Consider the following 19198-nt stretch of genomic DNA (forward strand, 5'->3'; position numbering starts at 1 on the left):
AGCGATCGCCATTTAAGGATGCGAAAGCGACGTCGCGCTTCGGCGCTGGAGACGTCGAAAATAAAACGCGACGCGATGCAAATTGCGTGCAACTGTGCTGAAATTGTGCCAAGTTGAACGCCGAGAGCTTAACGCGAGACGCGTGGGATCTCTGGTCTATTGATATCCGAAAGATGCGTTGCCTCGCCCGAAGCATTTTTGGGAAAACGCGCATTTTGCGCAACACCCCGCTCTCACACTGACGTGTATCTTTGGATCAAAACGGTGATAATTCGTTGTTTACTGCGGCTTGTTTACCACCGAAGTCGTTTAGAGAAGCATCAGGTAATCCAATTGTAAACTTTATCGACGAGAGATACGGAGAGCCTATCGAATAGGCAGTATACGATAACGCACCGGGGAGAGGAGGGAAAACGTGGATTGTTATGCACAATCGGAACTCTCATACAAACGCGTTCACACATATTTATAGAATGGGCACATCCACAAGTCGTTCGTATATATAGGACATATATATTGGAGCGTGCTGCAATAAAATAACACTCCAGCGCGTGGCACGTGGCAGACAAAAGGTACGTTATTTTTTTTTTTTTTATTCTTTTCATCCATACATTACGCGAGAACATTGATCGCAAGACAGTAAAGACAATCGCCCGGCTCAAGTCGCAAGTGCTATCCGCACGCTCGCGTGCACCGTTTAATTCACCGCAGATACAGATTTCTATTGTCTGCGATTAAAAGAGGCATCGCGTTTCTTACAATTAGAGGCACTTTAAGAGTCAAACATCCTTCCGTAGAAACGTCCTAAAAAAAGAAGAAGGCTAAGATGTATCTCTCCGATTGAATTCATCCTCATCATTTGAATTTTGTTTCGATTTCTCCTTCAACGCTATAAACGGTATCGAGAGGAGAGGGGAGGGGGGGGGAGAGAAGAGGGGAAGGGAGATGCAAATTGTGAATGCGAGCGATGCTGTGCCGGTCGACAATTCCGCGAGACGAATGGAGCGTGGATGTGGATCGTGCCAGGGTTACGGTAGTTTAGAATGCGACAGCCGATGGGAATATTTCATTGGCCTCGACCCACCGCCCTGACACATACTCTAATAATACGGCCCTCCGATTAGGACGCGACGCTAATCCGATGTCATTACGGTCGATATAGTTTTTCTCTCTCTCTCTTCTCCATTTTTTCTCACTCTTTTCCCATTGAGATAGAGAGCAGAATTAGCCTGGCGGAGAGAGACGCGAGCGTGCAAGAAATCAAACTCTCCATTCCGAGGCGAAGGGAGGAGGGGGAAATTAGAAGGCGAGAAGCTGCGCTCGTTTATGTCTTTCTTCGTAAAGAAATGCGAGGGAGGTGGGTGTACAGGCGCGTGTTTTCATGAGGAGGATTCGACCGCAATCATTTTTTATCCGATTTAGAACGGAGACGTTTAATTTGTGACGATTAAGACGAGGGACGATTTGTTATTTAAGTGTAAAATGTTTTCGATTTTGTTGTTTATCGTATCACAATTATCTGTGATGTAACAAATTTCCACTCGATTACGATCGCCTCAGATACGACAGGAAAGAAAAGTATAAGTTCTATGCATTATATCTCATTATTATGAAATAAGATATAATATTATATGATAAGATATTATAAGATACGATATGATTTTATATTCTGAAAATGAAATAAAATTCTTTCGTTCGATATGCAATTTACAAATCTCGAAAGATCTGGATCTAATTTAATTCAAGGATCTCTATTGTGCGATAAAAAAAGATATTGCAAGTCATTTTTCTGATTTCCCCGATAAACTCCATGCTAATTTCTTGAGGCGTGCCAGAAAATCAAAGAACGTAAATGAACTTAATTATTTCTTAATCATCTCCGGTATCTCGCGCGTTTTTTTTTTTTGCCGGTAGTGATTGTGCTCGGAACGGTCATTTCCGGTACGGCTCTCGAATCGCTAATAACGCGCAATCTACGTTTCAAGCTGTAAACCACACACAATCTATTGCTGCAATCCGTAACAAACGGTTCTCGTATCACTCCGGTGACCCACACTCGACGTTCAACGATCAAGTGCGCGAAAGATTACGAACGTGCGATCGAGATCTCCGTTCGCGATATAGAGATGTTGGTATAAATAAAGCGCTACTTAAGTATATCGCGACGATCGCCGTGCGTTATCCTTTTTCAACGAGGGCGATCCCCGCAATCTCTATCTTTCTAAGGCCCCTCTTTTCTTTTCTTTTTTTTTTCCACGGCGTGGAGTGACGACTAGGAGGATTGCGAACCGGTTCGCATCTATTTGGCTACTTTCTCGGCTCGCGTCGCGGCATGCCGCCCGCGCTATATGCGGAAATAATCTGTTACACGTTAGTTCACGTAGCAACACGCACTCGTGATATCGCAATAATAATAATAACATATATTAATATGGCGTTGAAAGACAGAGAAGAGGAGAGAAAGCTTTAGAGTAGTAAAAATACTTGGTAACAGAAGCGCTAATAATAGGGTTCCCTCGTAGCGGCAGCTAATAGCATTGTGTCAGGATCAAGTGAAGTGTATAAGCTCCGAGGACTTTTGAGGCATCCTGTACGTCAGCACGATTGCGAGTTCACCACTCGTCTCTCCCACTCGCGATATTACCATTGCCCGCCGTCGTCTCTCTCCCTCTGTCGAATCGCTCCGACCGATCTCGCCGTGTGTTTTCTCGCTTTGTCTCCTCTCGCTCTCTTAACGCGCCGTCACCGCCCTTCCACCGGGCAGGCTACGATGCTTTCATTTTTATCGGTGACGAGGAGCGAAGCCTAGCGTCGGCCAGATCTGTAGTATAAATCAGAGCGTCAACGAGAGTCGCGGTATGAAGCGGTATGGAGGATTAAGCCTATACTTTTCCGTACGGTAGCCTCCTCGACGTCTCTTTACAAACCTTGACTTCCGACAACGCTCACACACGCCTAGACTGGTGGAGCCTTGAGGCGTCGATTTGAAATACGAAGGACGCATATAACAATCATTTGTTTAGCATCTTCCACAATAGCCTTCGGGAAAACGCCTGACACTTCGCACTTGTAGTTCTCTGGAGAACGGCTGGCTACGCTCTTGTCGAGACGGCGCGATCGTAAAATAATTTGAAATTGTAGCAAATTTTTGGTATAACAAAAAAGAAATAAAGCGCTCCGGAAGGTAAATAATTCTCTCGTTATTCCCTGAAATCATTAAAGCAGAATAGAACACGTGAATATCTCAATCTGTTTTTTTTTTATCTAAGGCTACGACATTATCTACGAAAACGTTTGCTTTCAAGAAAAATTACTAAAAAGTTATAATTTGCGTTGCAAAGCTGCATAGCCTTTAAAATTTTCCGAAAGCAATTACGTTTGGAATGTGGCATTTTTATCTAATCTATTCAAATTCGTAATTCGTTAGCATAAGATAGAAGTCGTTATTTAGTGCGAAAGAATTCACAGACCGAACGAGATTTATTAAAAACAGATCAGAGTATTTGGATCAGCTGTCTAAAATCTAATAAAAGGTACTTATTAGAGATATTGATAACATCCATTAAAATATAAAAATTTCCTTCAACACTCATTTCGATAACTAACCAATTAACGAGACAAAAACTACGAAAAGTCAAGAAGGAAGCTTGAAATCCAAAAGTTCAAGCTAGCGCTCGTCTGGCTCGATTTCGAGGTACGAATTCTTTCACAAGAAAAAAAAAAGGGGAAAAGAAAAAGCTCGCGCGATTTCGGAGATTTCACAAGGCCGAAGAGCAGAAGTGAAATGATCTAACCTGTCGCGCGCGCGCGCGTGTCCCCTAACCTCCTTGCCACACACGGCGGCAGGCGGCACATCCGCTCCGCTCGCGTAGGAAACTCGGCGCGATTATGCCCGCATAACGCCAACGGGCCGGTGGTCTACGTACGACGTTGTTCGTTCGTTCGGCGAACGCGGCGGGATCGGTGGAGGCAGGCGCGGCACGACGCGGAGTCGGCGACGGTGATCGCGCGTAAAAATGAAATGGGGCATTGGGTGAAAGTACTCGCGGCGACGGCGATGGCGGTGGCGGTGGCGGCAGGGAGCGAGCGCGCGAGCGAGCCTACCTCTTATATCAGATCAGTACGGTAGGCGCGCCTCGTCACAACACCGCGTCCAGCTCGCGTCGCGTCGTTCCTCCTTCGGCCAGTGGGCTTCCCCTGATGACCTCTCCGCCGACCGTCCTCTCGCGAGAATCCTGCTCCGCTTCGTGCCCCCGGACTATGCTGCCAACCTGGTAGCCTTCCTGGTCATTCTGTCCTACTCACTGACCGAGAGCAGCTTTGCTACCTTTTCTACAGAATGCTGCGCAACCTGCTGTGGTCCCTTTGTGCTCTCCTGTCGCTGGCCACTCTGGTCCCGGCGCTGGAGAATGGCCTGGCCAGAACACCACCGATGGGATGGCTGGCTTGGGAGAGATTCAGGTGCAACACCGACTGCAAGAATGATCCGGACAATTGTATAAGGTGAGCACCAACAGCCTGGTGTGTAATATATGGATAAAGTATTCGGTGTAAGTGAGTAGAGGGAATTATATAGTGGTTGATTTTCTGTGATTCGACAGTGATCGTCTCTTCCGGACCATGACAGACATAGTGGTGGCAGAAGGGTATGCTGCAGTGGGGTACGATTACATTAATGTGGATGACTGTTGGCTGGAGAAGGAAAGGGATACAAATGGGCAGCTAGTACCGGATAGAGAGCGATTCCCATATGGCATGAAAAGCCTGTCAGATTATGTAATTTACTGTCAATTGCTGTAGAAATGTCTTATTTCTTTGTTTCAATGCTTGTCAGTCACACAATGTCATTGTTCTGCACTTGACTCATACTGCTCTTCTCTAGACTCATCATGTTCTTTTATGACTGCCGTACAATGACTCATGACATCGCTTTGTTTGTTAGGTGCACTCAAAGGGTCTCAAGTTTGGTATCTACGAGGACTACGGTAATTACACCTGCGCCGGATACCCAGGTATATTGGGCTACTTGGATATAGACGCTGCCACATTCGCTTCCTGGGATGTGGATTACGTGAAGTTAGATGGATGTTATTCACATCCCATTGACATGGACAGAGGTATATCTTATAAATAGTCAATGAGTTCTTTCTCTTAATTAAATCAATAAATATTGAAATGATACCTTATTTGCGAAAGGCTATCCCGAGTTTGGATTCCACCTGAATCAGACTGGAAAGCCCATGATATACTCTTGCAGCTGGCCTGTCTACCAGATCTATGCGGGTATGAAGGTAAGCATCTCGACGCTCGACGCATTTTCTCCGATCTATTTCTTTCCAGGGACAGCCACTGACGTTTTATCTAATTTTCAGCCGAATTACACCGCGATTGCGGAGAACTGCAATCTCTGGCGCAACTTCGACGACATCCAGGATTCCTGGGCCAGCGTAGAGAGCATCATCGATTATTACGGTAACAATCAGGACGCAATTGTGCCCAACGCCGGTCCCGGGCACTGGAACGATCCGGACATGTTGATCATCGGCAACTTCGGTCTGAGTTACGAGCAGAGCAAGACGCAAATGGCGATCTGGGCTATACTAGCGGCGCCGTTGCTCATGTCCGTCGATCTCAGGACGATTAGGCCAGAGTACAAAGCTATCCTGCAGAACAAAAAGATTATTGCTGTGGATCAAGATCCGCTGGGCATTCAAGGTCGACGGATATACAAAGTGAGTGTGAATTAAAAGTCAAAACGTGTTCAGTGCCTTGAGTACATTAGTGTGATGTATTGGTCGATATTGTCACGAGTTGAAATGCAAGATTTAACGAGTTGTATTCAGTTCTTAGAACATACATACAGATATATGTAAAATATAAATATATTAATATATATACATATTAATATATATTAATATATTAATATATATAAATATATATTAATATATTAATATATATAAATATATATTAATATATGTTCTAAGATTCAGTTACATATATTAGTGGCGGTTTCGGCTGAAATCATCGGAATGTGTGTTTCACGCGATGTGATCCATTGATAACTTACGATTGCAGCACAAGGGCATTGAAATTTGGGCAAGGCCCATCACTCCGGTTTACCAAAACTACTACTCGTACGCGATCGCATTCGTCAACAGACGAACGGACGGCACGCCGTCGGACGTGTCGGTCACGCTGAAGGAACTGGGTCTACAGTACCCCGGAGGATACCGAGTGGAGGTTCGTAGTGGTTTGACACCGGCAGAAAATATTTTTAGGAAAAGAATTCGGAAGTATCGCGATCGTTGTACTTTTCAGGATTTGTACGAGGACGTGGATTATGGAGTGCTGACGCCACAGACCAAGATCAAGGTCAAAGTGAACCCGTCGGGCGTAGTGATACTGCGATGTAATCTGAATATAGACGACGTGTTTCGCTACTCGCCGTATTCATCGTTGAATCAGGTCTTTAAAGTTAGGCAAAATTCATTTAATTGATCGTACGTCTAACGTATTACTTTAATTTCTATCGGCGTTTTATATGCGCGCTTGCGCGCGTGTTACGTTCTATATTAACATAATATATAATATAAGAAAAAATAGGAAATAAAGAATTTTATAAACTTTATTCGCCCATATTATTTGAAATGACTCCGTATTTCATATTTGCGCTTTGTTTTTTCGTATCGTATCTATACCGCATCAGTGTTACTTTACATTCACCCTTGACTTTATGTAATCCGCACTGGATTACTTGTACGCGTATATATGTAGTTTGCTACATCTGACGACCAAGAGCTGATACTCTCTGTTCAACTAAAGACTTTGATTCGTAAAAAATTTCATTTTAGACGCAACTTCGAAAACGATCAATATCGCATTTACGTTAAAGAGATAGTTTTCGATAAGAAGCAACGAGATCTGACGCCACACGAGCGTCAAACATATCTCTTTATATATTCGTCGCTTCCAACTTCCTTTGACGTCTGTAACGCGTCACGCGAGGACGCGCAAGGATACTATACAAATGTGCAAAACGTGGAGACGTTCTCTACGGAGACGTTCTCTATTATAAGTTTCGCTATAGATACCGCAAGCCACACGTTTCTCGCGCATCTACCTACGCGCTCACCCATCCACCCGCAGCTGGCAGGAGAGAAACGTATCTCATTACACCCACTCTCTCTTCCGCCCTTTCCTCCCTCTTACGCTGGTAATGCGTCACAGCGACGCCCGCGTCGCGTCGCGTCGCGTCGCGTTGCCTCGCGCGTGCTCCCTTCAACCCCCAGCGGAACCGCAGCCATTGTCGGAGGGTCGGTCGGTCGGCTCGATTCTTCGCGAAACGCGCGTCCATCGTGCGCGCTAACACACCCTTCCGTCGCGCGAACATCCCGTGTGAAAAACCCGAGCGAGCGCGAACGAACGGGCGAATTAAAAGAAGAAAAAAAGGAAAAAAAAAGGGTGATACTCAACGGCGCGAGGCGATGTGAGAGGAATCCGTTCGTCGGCGCGATGAGACGCGAACATTCGCGCGACGCCGATTTCGCGCGAGCAGCACCAGCACCAGCACCAGTACCAGCCGACGCTACCACCGCTGCCGCCGCCGACTCCGACCCCGACCCCGCCGCCGACACCGCCGCCGTCGTCGCTGCCACCGCGCTGCTGCACCCTCTTGCCGCCACAGCAGCGTATCTCATCGCGAGCATGAAGATTCCGCCTCTCTCATGACCCAGGTGAGTCTCAGATGTTTTTTATTTTTTTTTACAGTAGAACCGTGTAGACACGCGTGGCGTCGATTCACGTCCTCGCCGTCGGTCTCGCCCGCGGGGGAAACGTTCTCGCGCGATCAGCGATATGGCGGCCGTCGCCGGCCCGAACGTATTCGCGTAGGCAGTCTCTCGCGAAGGAATTGATTTTACCTATTCACGAGAATACAAAGGTATGCGGTCGTTTTTGCGCGATAAGGTTGATACGGTCTTATCAATATCGAGTATAAAATAGTCGATAACTTGCGTCTGTCGTTGACGTTGATTGCTCCGATCGCGGTGGTTCCCGACTCATTGGCATTCGAGTCCTCCGAATTTTTAAAGTCCTTCGGTATCCAAATTCCTCAAAATCGCTCTATTTGCATCGGTAACGATCGTCAAATCGGCACGGTAGCTCAAAACGGATGCTCAGTCATTGACGTAGAGGCAGCTCGCATGAATGAATAATGGCGCCACATCGAATCGTTTTGAACGGTGACGCGTTTGGTGCTGTGTTACAGACGGAGAGTCGATAATCCACGGTTGTTCGCATCGATTACACACGATGCGAAATTCCATATCCGATTGTTGTTGAATCTCATCTTGACGCATCTCACGGAATTTCTGCAACAGAAATCGATGATTACATAAAATTTCGACATAAAATTAATAAAAACGTCACGAAAAACTCGAGAATTTTTTTTTAACATATTCATCCAATTATTAGCTCCCATTAATACCACTCTGTAATTAAGCCCCGAAAATGTTTAGGATTTGTCACATAACGACAGTCCGAATGCGTGAGATTTATATAATTTTTTATATTATTTGCGCGTATATGTAACATTTCTTACAGGTCTTCATGCAACTGCTTTGCTCTCACAATTAATTCTATCGGTTGTTTACCTGACATTACGAAACATAATGTCTTCTTTACTCTCCCTCGCCATTGTGTTCGCCTATTGCAATAACTCTGATCTAATCTCATTATACCCGTATTAGATACGTGAGATAATGATGCTGCGCCTCGCTCGCTCAATTAACACGTAACCGGGGACTGGAAATGAGAAGGAGATGAATACGCATGGATGACGTGGTGATTCGAAGTGTCAGTGTGCAAATCGGTAGAGGCACTCTCTATTTATCATATTTCGTATGTAGGGCGGCGCAGATAAATCGATATGCGGCACTTTCATTCATGGCTGCCTCTCTCACGGTTGGCACATTGCCGTTGCTCTACGTACCACCCACGCCGCCGAGACCAACACACTTACGATCCCCGACCGTTACGTAGTGTATAGTCTAACCGCGGTGGCATAGTGGTTCTCCGTCTCGTCGAGGGGGTGGCGGATTTTCGTCGTGTGTGCAATCTCACGTTACGGAAATCTCGGCGTCCGTGACACTTAAACGTACGTCGATCGTACTAACAATCGTTTCGCGCCCAAAAAAACATTCAGGAAGCGAAAAATCTATAATTTGGAACAAAAAAAGACGGCTATGACGGCGCGTCGATATATGTTTCTCGTTTCTCTTTAGCTAAGCGGTGGAAAGTCTAATTAAATAAACTTGCAATCCAATGCTCGATGCGATCGGCCCTTAGTCCTTGAACGGACAGGCGACGTTTCGTGACGTAAGCACTCGCGTGGGATGCATTTCACATTCTATTTATAAGTCGTTGTCATTAGTAGCATGTAGACGAGTCTCCCTCTCTCTCCTCGGACACAGGCGCATAATAGCCTGCAGACAATACTTCAATCGTTGAAATTGATTGGAAAGTGAGAAGCGTTAGACATAGACGATTACATTTTGCTCATTTATTTTTCTCTGTCGGGAAAATTTCATTTTCTCTGAAGTTCCAAAAGTTCAAAGAGAGGCACCCTAATACGCGTCGACGCGTCAAAGATATCGAGGAAGTTGACGCTTCCGCGTCTCTCTCGGGAATGAGCTCCCGTAGAATTCTTTGCGAGTTTAGTAATTGCATCTCGCGTGCATCACTGCACCGCCGCATCCCTCGGAAGCGAGCAACAGCGCGCACGTCGATATTACGTCGACGTACGTCCGCCCGCCCGTCTAACCATCCATCTATTCGTCCGTCCGTCCGCCCGCCCGGCCTGTTCGTTTGCGTTGAGTGACGATGGTTGACATTAGTCGTCGCGCACGAGGCATCCTGGTGGCATCCTTAAATTAGTTAAACTAGTGCATCGAGAGAGGCTAACCCAGTTATGCGAAAGGGAGATATCGAATAAATTCACCGCGCAGCCGCGTATCGGAAGCCTGCGAACGAACGACGACGCACACATGTACTCGGCCCTTTCGTTGCTCGCTCGCACGCGACAAGAGCGGTGGCGAAGGGTACCGCGGCGCGCGAGCGGGAGAGTCGCTGGAAGGCGGAGACGGGGAAGGGGTGCCGCTGCTCTTTGAAGTCGGTCCACCTGCCTCCGACGGCGTTCGCCATCAGCACACAATGCGGGGGTGGCGGTGGCGCGAGTGGAGAGCAGGCCTCGCGCCAGGCGGATTTTCCGCTCGGTGACGCTTGCCAAAGGATCTATTTAAAGGATCGGTTCGGTCGTCCGTCTTCGGTCGCGACTTTTGACTTCCGAGCTTCTCTTTGAAACGCCGCAGATCGGTGTCTCGGTGTTCCCGGTCATCGAATTCGCCGCGCGCGAAAGCTCCGTGTCGGTCTAATCTTCGAACGTGTTGGTCTCCATGGAAAGGAGCGTCGTCGATCTCATGACGTTCCTGGATGTTTGCCAGCTCTATCTGCACACCAGAAAGAAATCACGAAATCTCTGCACGCTCTGGGCGATCGTGACGTTCATTCGCACGGAGGACACCGGCGGCTTTTTGCGATGGTGTCGAATGTACACGGTACCCCGTTTGCGGTACCGCTCGGATCGCGTCAAGAAAACGGAGAGCGCGGAGAAGTTGAGGCCCGACAAGTTGATACTCAGATTACTGCAGGAGCTATTCTATTGCGGATGCTTGCCGCCCTGCGAGATAGGTCTATGAATAAAGATGTGCGTTTTCACTGTGTCAAGTAAACGTGCATAAGGCAACGCGAAAGGCAGCAGGCGACAGTCCTAAAAATCAACAAAATAATTTGACGTTTCGATATCCAGAAAAATTTAAAAATAAAATATAATTCGTTCGCACTTTTTAGCGTAAATTCCTCGTATTCTTTTGCATCTCCGTAATTCGGTTAAATTTTTTTTCTCGTTTCTCGCGATCTTGCGATCTGAATAACTTTTCGAATGACTGTTCGATTTTTAAGAGACAAATATTTTCTGTGCAGCATCGTAAGCGCACATGTGGACGAGGATAAATCACCTTAGCGAGAGGGATGTCTGAGAGCGACGGAGAGCATGCAGCTCGCTCGGTGGCCTTAGAGCAAGCCTACGTCCACGAAGTATACGAGCAATGCGCTGAGAAGACCACGCAAAGTAAACACTGGCCACGAGTATATCAATTTCTTCAAGAACTTGAACCGGGTGCCCTCGTCTGCGACATCGGTTAGTCAGAAGTATTTTATGCGAAACGCGTTTCTTTTTTCTCTCTCTCTCTCTCTCTCTCTTTCAACAAAGCTCTCATTAACCATGTTGCAAATGTTTGTCTATACACAACTCTGACGAAGTATTCATCGTATATAGTGGTTGCATAGTTAACCGAGTTTACGTTTCGCATGCTTTACAACGTGATACCATCTCTCCGTTCGTGTAACAACGTTATGTCTGCATCATTTAGGTTGCGGCAACGGAAAATATCTCAGCGTAAATCACAGTGTCTTCAAGATAGGGGTGGACAGATGCAAGCGTTTCACGGACATCGCGCGCGAGAAGGAAAACGAGGTGCGCGTAATATATATCAATTCTATACAAGAAGTTTATTTCTAAGCTGATTCTATATCTCATCAATTCTCTTTTTTATATTTTCCCCGCGAGAGAATTAAAGTGATTTCGAATTAATGCGTGCGAATGATTTATCATTGAATATTTTACTCACGGGCTCATTTGCTTGTTGTGCGAAGGTTCTAATCTGCGATAATTTGGCTCTACCATTCCGAGAAGAAAGCTTCGATGCGGTGCTGTCGATCGCCGTGGTGCACCATTTCGCTACCACGGAGAGGAGGGTACATGCGTTGAAGGAGTTGGCGCGGGTCCTTAGAATCGGAGGTCGGCTCGTTATATCCGTCTGGGCTATGGAACAAAAGCATAGGAAGGTAAGAGAAAGATTTTCTATTAATAAATTCTTCTATTCTTCTATTAATAAATTTTTAAATTAATCTCTTTTCAATTTCCCCTTTCGACAATCGGTATCTTTAAAAGTGTCTGGATTACAAATTATATTGTTATTATATATATCATATATATATTCGTAGTTTGAATCGCAAGATGTTTTAATACCGTGGCCCAAATCGCATTGCATGAGCGCATCGTCAGATGGGACGAAGCATTCGGGTGCATCAGACGGTAACGAGAAGCGAGATGATGACGCTGCACAGAAACATCCGTCATCCTCAAAGAGGTGAGTTTTCGGGAAATTATCTCGCCAATGTGCTGAGAGTAATCGTAACATGTTTAGTTTCGTCTATGCGCAATTTCTGCATTTCCTGTCGTATGTAGGTCATAGCTGTCATGATTTCTTGTTCCAGAAATAGCCAACGAAAATGTAAAAGCAAGAGTTATTGGATCGATCCGATATTCAGCTTGTCACCATCCACCAGTAGCCTCTCTAGCCCGAATGAGACCTGTTATAGCTGTTTCCGGCGAGCGTTACAGGTAATCAGATGAGTGAGTGAATGAGAGAGATGGAGATAGAGAGTGATTATCTACATATGCAATATTTTAAGCTCGACCTGAAAGGTCGTTTTCGGTATCTAATATTTGGAAATGTTCCTCTTTTGATACTGTTATCTCTTGTCACAATATTAGTTATCGCAAAGATTATTTAGTTAAATGTCAAGAGGTTATTAAATTTCTTTACTTGGCTATTTTTTTTTTGTGAACAAAAATCTGGAGAAAAAAAGAATTAATTTTTCCCATTTAATTGCTATTTCGAGATCATATTTATAGTATATTATTTAATTACCCTATTGTTATTGCCGATTAGCAAGGTTGTACGATTATTTTCAGAAATTAGCGAGAAGTAGACGCGGAGGTGGCGGTCGTGCCTGGTTTCCTGGAAGTTGGCAGAGTAGCACCAAAAGCCGGCGGAATTACGATCCTGAGGACACGACCGACGTGGACGAGCTGCCGATCGAGCTGCGCCGCGTGGAAACCACACATACGCTAACGATGACGAACAAGCATTCCGCGGACACGTTAAGCATCAAATCCAAAAGCTTGGGCGATATCCTGGAAATTGAGCGGCTCGATTTGGTGCGTTCCCGGTCCAGCATCCCGGGTTTCTACACGACGTCCGAGCTGATCTTGGACGAGCGGTCGGTCTCGTCGTCGTCGAGCGGCTCAAAGCCGCGACTGGTGAAGCAGAAGTCGTACGTAGAAGAGATTGGTTTGGAGAATCCTGAAGACACTGCCATTGAAAATCTGATCAAGGACCTCCCGGATTTCTCCTACCAGTCGTTGCGCAAGCGTAACGTACCGTTGAAGCAGAGCTCGATGAACGAGGAATTGATGTCGGCGGAACGGCTGGAGGAGAAGGAACGAGTGCGACGGAATATCATGAAGCAGGCGTCGCTGAACGAGGAGCTCATCTGCAAGTGGCGAACATTCGAGGCGCTCAAGGATTCGATCAGTCCGGTGAGCGCCAGTCGGCGCTTCCAATTGCTGAAGAACGGGCTCACCAGTAAAATCAAGCGTTCCACAACGAACATCGAGAAGGTCTCTAGCATGTCCATCAAGAATGGTTTCGTTCGGATGCTGCAGGGATGGAAATCCTGCGAGAGCGAATCAACGTCCGCCGCGACGGCGGAAGCGACGACAAAGTCGAAGCAAACGGACAATAAAGTACAACCGGTGACAATGGTGAAACGTAGCATCGAGGGTGTCGAACGTCGTCTCTCACGCGAGGACGGCTCGGACTCGTCCAAGGACAGCAGTCTGCAGAGCGACACCAGCGTAGATTCCGAAGACAGCTTCGCGTCTGTGATTTACGTGCCGAAGCAGGACGTCGCCGTCCCGTCACCGCCTCCCTCGGCGACGTCCTCGGTCAATGAGGTTCCTTCCGCGCCGCGACCGGCGGCATTGCAGATCGGCACGACGTCGGCACCACCGTCGCCGCGTGTCAAGCAGCCGCTGGACGGTGGTCAGTCGTCCAGATTCAAAGTGATCGGCGTGTCACCATTGCTGAAACAACAATCGACTGGCAGCACGAATACAAATACGAATACGAGTACGCATCACGGTGATGCGACGAAACCTAGTGTGCCGACCATCGTCTGCAAGGAAACGTCCGATAACACTTTACAGGCACCAACGTCAGCAGGACTCCGTCTTACGTCGGAACCGGATGAGGAGCCGGACACCACGTCGTTGGTGCATACTTACAACGATGCCAGCAAGGCAGTCGGTCGCGAGCCGATCGCGAGCGAGGACGACAGCCGAAAGGCCAGACTGAATCAGATCAAGGAGCTGCTCATAGCGAAGCCGGGCTTTGCGACTCGCGCCAGACCGTCGTTTCCGTTGGTTAGGCGTGCCTCCACGGCGGCCTCAGGTCGTCTGGAGACAGTCACGAGAATCTTGCCGCGTTTGCTATCTCTGGAACTGTTCAATCCGGAGACCGACGACTTGGACAGCGATTCCAGCGGCGTCTCGTCGCCGGAGTCGGTCGGCTCGGTGATCAGCGTCACGTCGGACGAGCGGTACATCGCGAGGAAGGAGGCTGAAGAAAAGAGAAACAACGTACAGACGGACGAGAGTCTCTCCAAATCAAGCGGAGACGATGTGTCAAAGAGGACGAAGGAAACGGAAAGTAGTATACGTGACGACGAGTCGGTGAGTATGGGAACAACAGCGTCATTCGAGGATTCGAATACACCGCTAGATCCCGCGCACGACGACTCGTCCGCGGAATTCGAAGATGAAAATCCGCTCCTTGCGGAAACCGAGGTGATGCGCGACTTTTCTCGAGATAATTTAGCAGGGACTGACACAGTCTGCCCCACGTCGCGCATTCTTTTGGAAAGCGGAAAGTCCATCTCCTCGCAATCTATGAGGCTTTTGGAGGCCGCTGCTAATGTGGCGAGCTCACTGGAGGACGCCGTGGAGAAGGCGATTCAACATAATGCCCAAGTGGAACAATTCTCGCCATTCTCGCAGGTTGCACAACGACGGAATAATGACGGCATCTGGTCGCAATCGAGCGTGCGAACGCGAGCGTACTTGAAGCAGGATTGTAAATCCGCTACGGTAGATTTGGGCGGCTACGCTAACGAATCGAGCAGCGATCTTATACGAGATATCAGTCGGTACTGCCAGAACTCGTCGTTCGATTTTTTCGAGGTCTGCCAGACGTCGGGAACTACGTCGTCGTCGTCGGACGTTGCGGAAAATAATTTGGATACGGGCACTACAGCCTGCTGGGACGGGTGCAATCAAGTACCCAAAGAGACGTCGTGGGTCGTAAACGAAGCGTACGACGGGAGTGGATACGACAAGTTCGCCAATGTGGTCCAATCCAAATTGACACCCAAATCCTCCAAATCTCTCTGCGACGATACCGTTTTCGAATCCGAATTCGATCGTAAATTTCCGTGCAACTCCAAGTACGAAGTTCAGCTCGAAGCCGAGCCCAAAACCACATTCATATCCAAATACGACGAAACGTTTAGAGTTAATCGTAAATCTGAAGAGAAATTAAAAACTGAGGCCGATCTTGTATCCAGATTCAATCCTGAATCCAGTAGTAATCTTATAAGTGATACCAAAAAATTTATCAATGCTGAAAGCACGCTCAATCTCCAATCCGGAGCAGGACTCAAATCCAACGTTAATCAGGAGCATTCTGCCGACACCTCGTCGTTGTTGCGCAGCAACTCGGACGACACGTTGGACTTCGTGATGGTGTCTAAGACGGGCGAGTTCGAGGAGGCAGTGGAGGACTCGAGGGCGGCCGGGAAATGGCGTTCCTCTCACAGCGGATTATCGATGGACTCGAGCGACGTGGGCGACTCTCTGATGGAGAACACAGCGACGAGCCTGAGCGACGGCAGCCAGGCGGAGTCGACTGCGAGACTGTTCACCGGCAGCACGGTGTCACTGGTATCGAATCCGAATGTAGAGAACGCCCGTCGGTGTTCGGTGGAGCGTCGAAGACTGCAGGAACGCGGCCGTTCGTTGGACGAGATGTCGAGTGAGACGAAGAGGCGAGACGCCGCGGGCTGTCTAGTCACCGCGAGCACCGACACTCTGAGTAACGCCTCGTCCCAGGAATCGTTGCCCTCCGATCGCGGCGGCGGTTCCATTACCTATCACCAATATTATCACGTCTTTCGGGAGGGCGAGCTGGATCAGCTGATCAACAAGTACGTCGAGAACCTGCATATCATTTCATCGTATTACGACCACGCAAGCTGGTGCGTCGTCGCGGAGAAAGTGCAGGTCTGGACTATATGACTTCGGATACGGATCATCGTGTGAAGGACCAGCGCGGCTGCCGCGACTCGTTCTCGGCCGTCTTCGCCAAGTTGTACCGGGTGTCTCGATAGGAGATGTCAGCCAGAAGGGATCAACTAGGTTCAACTTTATGAAAATTCGCATCCGCTTATAGTTTCACGTTTCAGTCAAAAATAGTTCCCGGTCTACTAATTCAAGAAAATGAATCGCAAATCTAAGAAGCTGGGGAATATACAATTCCTAAATCCTTTAATTTTTAATGTTTAACACGGTTCGCACCATTTAGAATTTGGATTACGAAACGACGTGTTGGAAAGAACGCTTACTTTCGTGGTCAAAAGTACTGATTCCTCTTTTTTTGAGGCACACAGTACACTCCGGTGGATGGATTAAATGCGGTTAAGTACGAGAAATCTCGGCTATAGTGCGAGGCTTACGACTCTAAATCCGTAGATCTAAGAGTCCAAGGATCTCAAAATTCAGGGGTCCAAGAATCCAAGGATTTAAAGGCTCAAGGATTTCATAATAATCCAAGTTAACGAGTTTAATCACGAGTTGACTTTCTAACGGTCCGTTCTCAAAAATTCTGCGACGACCTATATCGCTATTGAAGTATCGCTTTGCGCTCGTTGAACATTCCTTTCACGTTTTATCTCATCATAAGATTTCTCTGTCCATGATGTCTCTGAAGTGATGTGATAAGAATGTAACTTAAAAATAACAACAAAAAGTAACGAAATATAAACAAATCAGTTTTCATCAATTAATTGAACTGATACGTCGTAAAATGTTCAACAACAAAATATAAAGAGCATTTTAAAAATTTTACTTATCAATACTTATCAATATTTCTTTTAATTGATTTCTATTAATTACTGCAATAATATAATTTCTTACTCTTCACGTCCACGACTCGTTTGGTTTTAGCGTCACTTCAGAGACATTCAGGATTATTCATTTCATTTATCGAACATCTCGGAACAACGATTGCAGAAAGCACGATTCTTCGAGGACACGCCAAAGTAAAAGAGGGAAGAAATGTTATATGCTCGAAGGCTGATTGATTTCCTCGAAGAGTGATGCGATCTGAATGTACAATGCGTTAAGCGTAAAAGTTCAGAAAAATTCAGAAAACGGCAATTGGCTCCCGGCTGTGGAGCGTATTTTCTAGCTTCTCGAGGAACCGACAATATCCGAACGCTTGAACGTAGATATACCTCAATAATGCGAACGTTCCACTTCCAGAAATGTATGCATGCATAATATACATGTATACGTTTACACACGTGTTTGCGTACATACACATACTAGAGTATCCCTTACTTGTAGAAAATTCTTGCGCAGTGATGAGAGAATCGCATTGGCGAATTAAACTATCGACATTGAAATTGACAACAAAATTAAATGAGAAACAGTGGTAGTGTATATGTGTAAATATACACATATATTTCAAATGTAAGTGATTTAAGAAGAAAATATAAATATTTGGAATAATCACATAAGCAAGTAAGGGACATCCTAACACATATACCCATACACAATACACGCGTGCGCGCATATACATACACATAGAACACACAGCATACGTACGTACATACGTGATACATATATATTAGGATATAAGGATTCAAGGATCCAATGATCTGAAAATTGAATGCTTATATCCTTGGATTCTTCGCCCTAAGTTTTTCGACTCGTCAGACCGTTAAACTTTTACGTTTATAGAACAAATTTTATTACCGATTATTGTCACTCCTTCGTTCCGTGAATGCTCGCCTCTTTTTGGAAATTCTCAGTTTTCCCACGATCGCACTCAAAGGTCTTGAAATCCCTCAACATTTTAGTCCGCGCAGTCTTTTCAGGTCCTCTTAAATAATCCTTTTTAATCCTGAAACACACACGAAAGATCTTAGCGCGTTGTTATATTTGACAATTTTTTAAATTCATACAGTAAGGCATTCGGCGACTGAAGATCCAAGGATCCAAGCATCCGTTTACGGTACCGTATACTCACACGTCGCATAGAACAGGGCATAAATGTAATCTAAGCTTCGTTATTTTTATGATCTCAATTAATTATCGTAGTCGAGAACGAAGTTTTTATCGCGACCCTTTAACCGGTGAATCCTTTAACCGAACGGCGATCCCTTTGCGCCAAAAACAGACACACCTGCAATGAAATTGCTGAATGAATTCTACGATATATATCATAGGATTCTCATAAGATATTGTATATCGAGAGTGATATTCGCATCGGATCGCGCTAAAGTTAACGCAATATTATATTAAGGACTTGTTAAGGACAGAGCGGGAAAATTTGTCCTTTATATAGTTTTCGGCGCACAATATGCGGTAGAATGCACTGAAGAAAATGAAAAAGGGAGAAAATATGATAGATAAGGGGCGATAAGCTTGGGATTACTGGTTAAAGGGTGATTCGATCAAGAGCAACAAGCTGCTGTCCCGTTTCCGGAAAACCGTTCGGTTAGCGAGATGCATTTAACTGGTAGTCGACGATGTTCTTTTCTAATTTATGGAATGATTTCCATTCGTACCCGTTTCGAAGGAGGAAACGCGTATCAGAAGCGTGTATGCATGTATGTTTGCGTGAGACAGAGAAAGAGAGAAAGATAGAGCGCTCGAGAGAGAGAGAGAGAGAGAGAGAGAGAGAGAGAGAGAGAGAGAAAGAGAGAGTGTGGGTAGACCAAAGACGATATCTCGAGAAAGAGAAAGAAACCGGTGTAAATATGTAAAATAAAGTGTTCCTGACGTAAACGCACAGAAGATCGTCAGACGGCATAGTTCCAACAAGCGGCAATTTCGCACGAGAGTTCTACTGCCGGCCGTCCCGTTTCCCGTTCCCGTCCTTCCTCCACACATCGC

The 19198-nt window shown here is 46.3% G+C and overlaps 3 protein-coding genes and 1 long non-coding RNA gene across 9 annotated transcripts; 2 read left to right on the forward strand and 2 right to left on the reverse strand.

The window, feature by feature from the left end:
* The first annotated feature begins 11 nt into the window (after window positions 1-11).
* LOC105454137 (alpha-N-acetylgalactosaminidase) lies at window positions 12-6628 on the forward strand. Of its 4 annotated transcripts, none has more exons than XM_011696528.1 (8): window positions 12-572; window positions 4339-4503; window positions 4602-4776; window positions 4943-5117; window positions 5197-5291; window positions 5373-5732; window positions 6076-6240; window positions 6319-6628. In XM_011696528.1, exons 2-8 carry the CDS (start codon window positions 4340-4342, stop codon window positions 6496-6498), a joined length of 1314 nt encoding a protein of 437 aa, XP_011694830.1. In that variant the 5' UTR covers window positions 12-572; window position 4339; the 3' UTR covers window positions 6499-6628. The 4 variants fall into 4 exon arrangements, with proteins under 4 accessions (XP_011694830.1, XP_011694829.1, XP_011694832.1 ...); XM_011696527.1 differs by lacking the exon at window positions 12-572 and adding an exon at window positions 2844-2866; XM_011696530.1 differs by lacking the exon at window positions 12-572 and adding an exon at window positions 2873-3184.
* LOC105454138 lies at window positions 581-2590 on the reverse strand. The gene is made up of 2 exons (XR_974953.1): window positions 2485-2590; window positions 581-804 (listed from the first exon to the last, which is right to left on the reverse strand). It is a non-coding gene; the product is annotated as an uncharacterized LOC105454138 (long non-coding RNA).
* A 989-nt stretch (window positions 6629-7617) lies between the features above and the next one.
* On the forward strand, window positions 7618-19096 carry LOC105454139. 3 transcript variants are annotated; one of them, XM_011696532.1, is made up of 7 exons: window positions 7618-7733; window positions 11038-11254; window positions 11487-11590; window positions 11770-11961; window positions 12121-12266; window positions 12394-12520; window positions 12875-19096. In XM_011696532.1, exons 2-7 carry the CDS (start codon window positions 11086-11088, stop codon window positions 16313-16315), a joined length of 4179 nt encoding a protein of 1392 aa, XP_011694834.1. In that variant the 5' UTR covers window positions 7618-7733; window positions 11038-11085; the 3' UTR covers window positions 16316-19096. The 3 variants fall into 3 exon arrangements, with proteins under 3 accessions (XP_011694834.1, XP_011694836.1, XP_011694835.1); XM_011696534.1 differs by lacking the exon at window positions 7618-7733 and adding an exon at window positions 9064-9375; XM_011696533.1 differs by lacking the exon at window positions 7618-7733 and adding an exon at window positions 10635-10762.
* On the reverse strand, window positions 8019-13740 carry LOC105454178. The gene is made up of 4 exons (XM_011696608.1): window positions 13344-13740; window positions 12146-12298; window positions 11745-11938; window positions 8019-8369 (listed from the first exon to the last, which is right to left on the reverse strand). The coding sequence occupies exons 1-4, from the start codon at window positions 13738-13740 to the stop codon at window positions 8175-8177; spliced, it is 939 nt and encodes a 312-aa protein (XP_011694910.1). The 3' UTR covers window positions 8019-8174.
* Window positions 19097-19198: the final 102 nt, after the last annotated feature.

Source organism: Wasmannia auropunctata, unplaced genomic scaffold (assembly GCF_000956235.1).
Source record: "Wasmannia auropunctata unplaced genomic scaffold, wasmannia.A_1.0 LD335988.1, whole genome shotgun sequence".
Classification (NCBI taxonomy): domain Eukaryota; kingdom Metazoa; phylum Arthropoda; class Insecta; order Hymenoptera; family Formicidae; genus Wasmannia; species Wasmannia auropunctata.

Coding starts and splice junctions, on each gene's coding strand:
- LOC105454139 (XM_011696532.1), top strand. CDS start 11,086: ATGTCTGAGAGCGACGGAGAGCATGCAGCTCGCTCGGTGGCCTTAGAG. Junction 11,255..11,486: donor TGCCCTCGTCTGCGACATCG/GTTAGTCAGAAG, acceptor TGCATCATTTAG/GTTGCGGCAACGGAAAATAT. Junction 12,521..12,874: donor GTTTCCGGCGAGCGTTACAG/GTAATCAGATGA, acceptor GATTATTTTCAG/AAATTAGCGAGAAGTAGACG.
- LOC105454178 (XM_011696608.1), bottom strand. CDS start 13,740: ATGCTACGTTTCACCATTGTCACCGGTTGTACTTTATTGTCCGTTTGC. Junction 11,939..12,145: donor GCAATGCGATTTGGGCCACG/GTATTAAAACAT, acceptor TTTGTTCCATAG/CCCAGACGGATATAACGAGC. Junction 8,370..11,744: donor CACAACAAGCAAATGAGCCC/GTGAGTAAAATA, acceptor TTTCTGTTGCAG/AAATTCCGTGAGATGCGTCA.
- LOC105454137 (XM_011696527.1), top strand. Junction 5,118..5,196: donor TCCCATTGACATGGACAGAG/GTATATCTTATA, acceptor TATTTGCGAAAG/GCTATCCCGAGTTTGGATTC. Junction 6,241..6,318: donor CCGGAGGATACCGAGTGGAG/GTTCGTAGTGGT, acceptor TGTACTTTTCAG/GATTTGTACGAGGACGTGGA.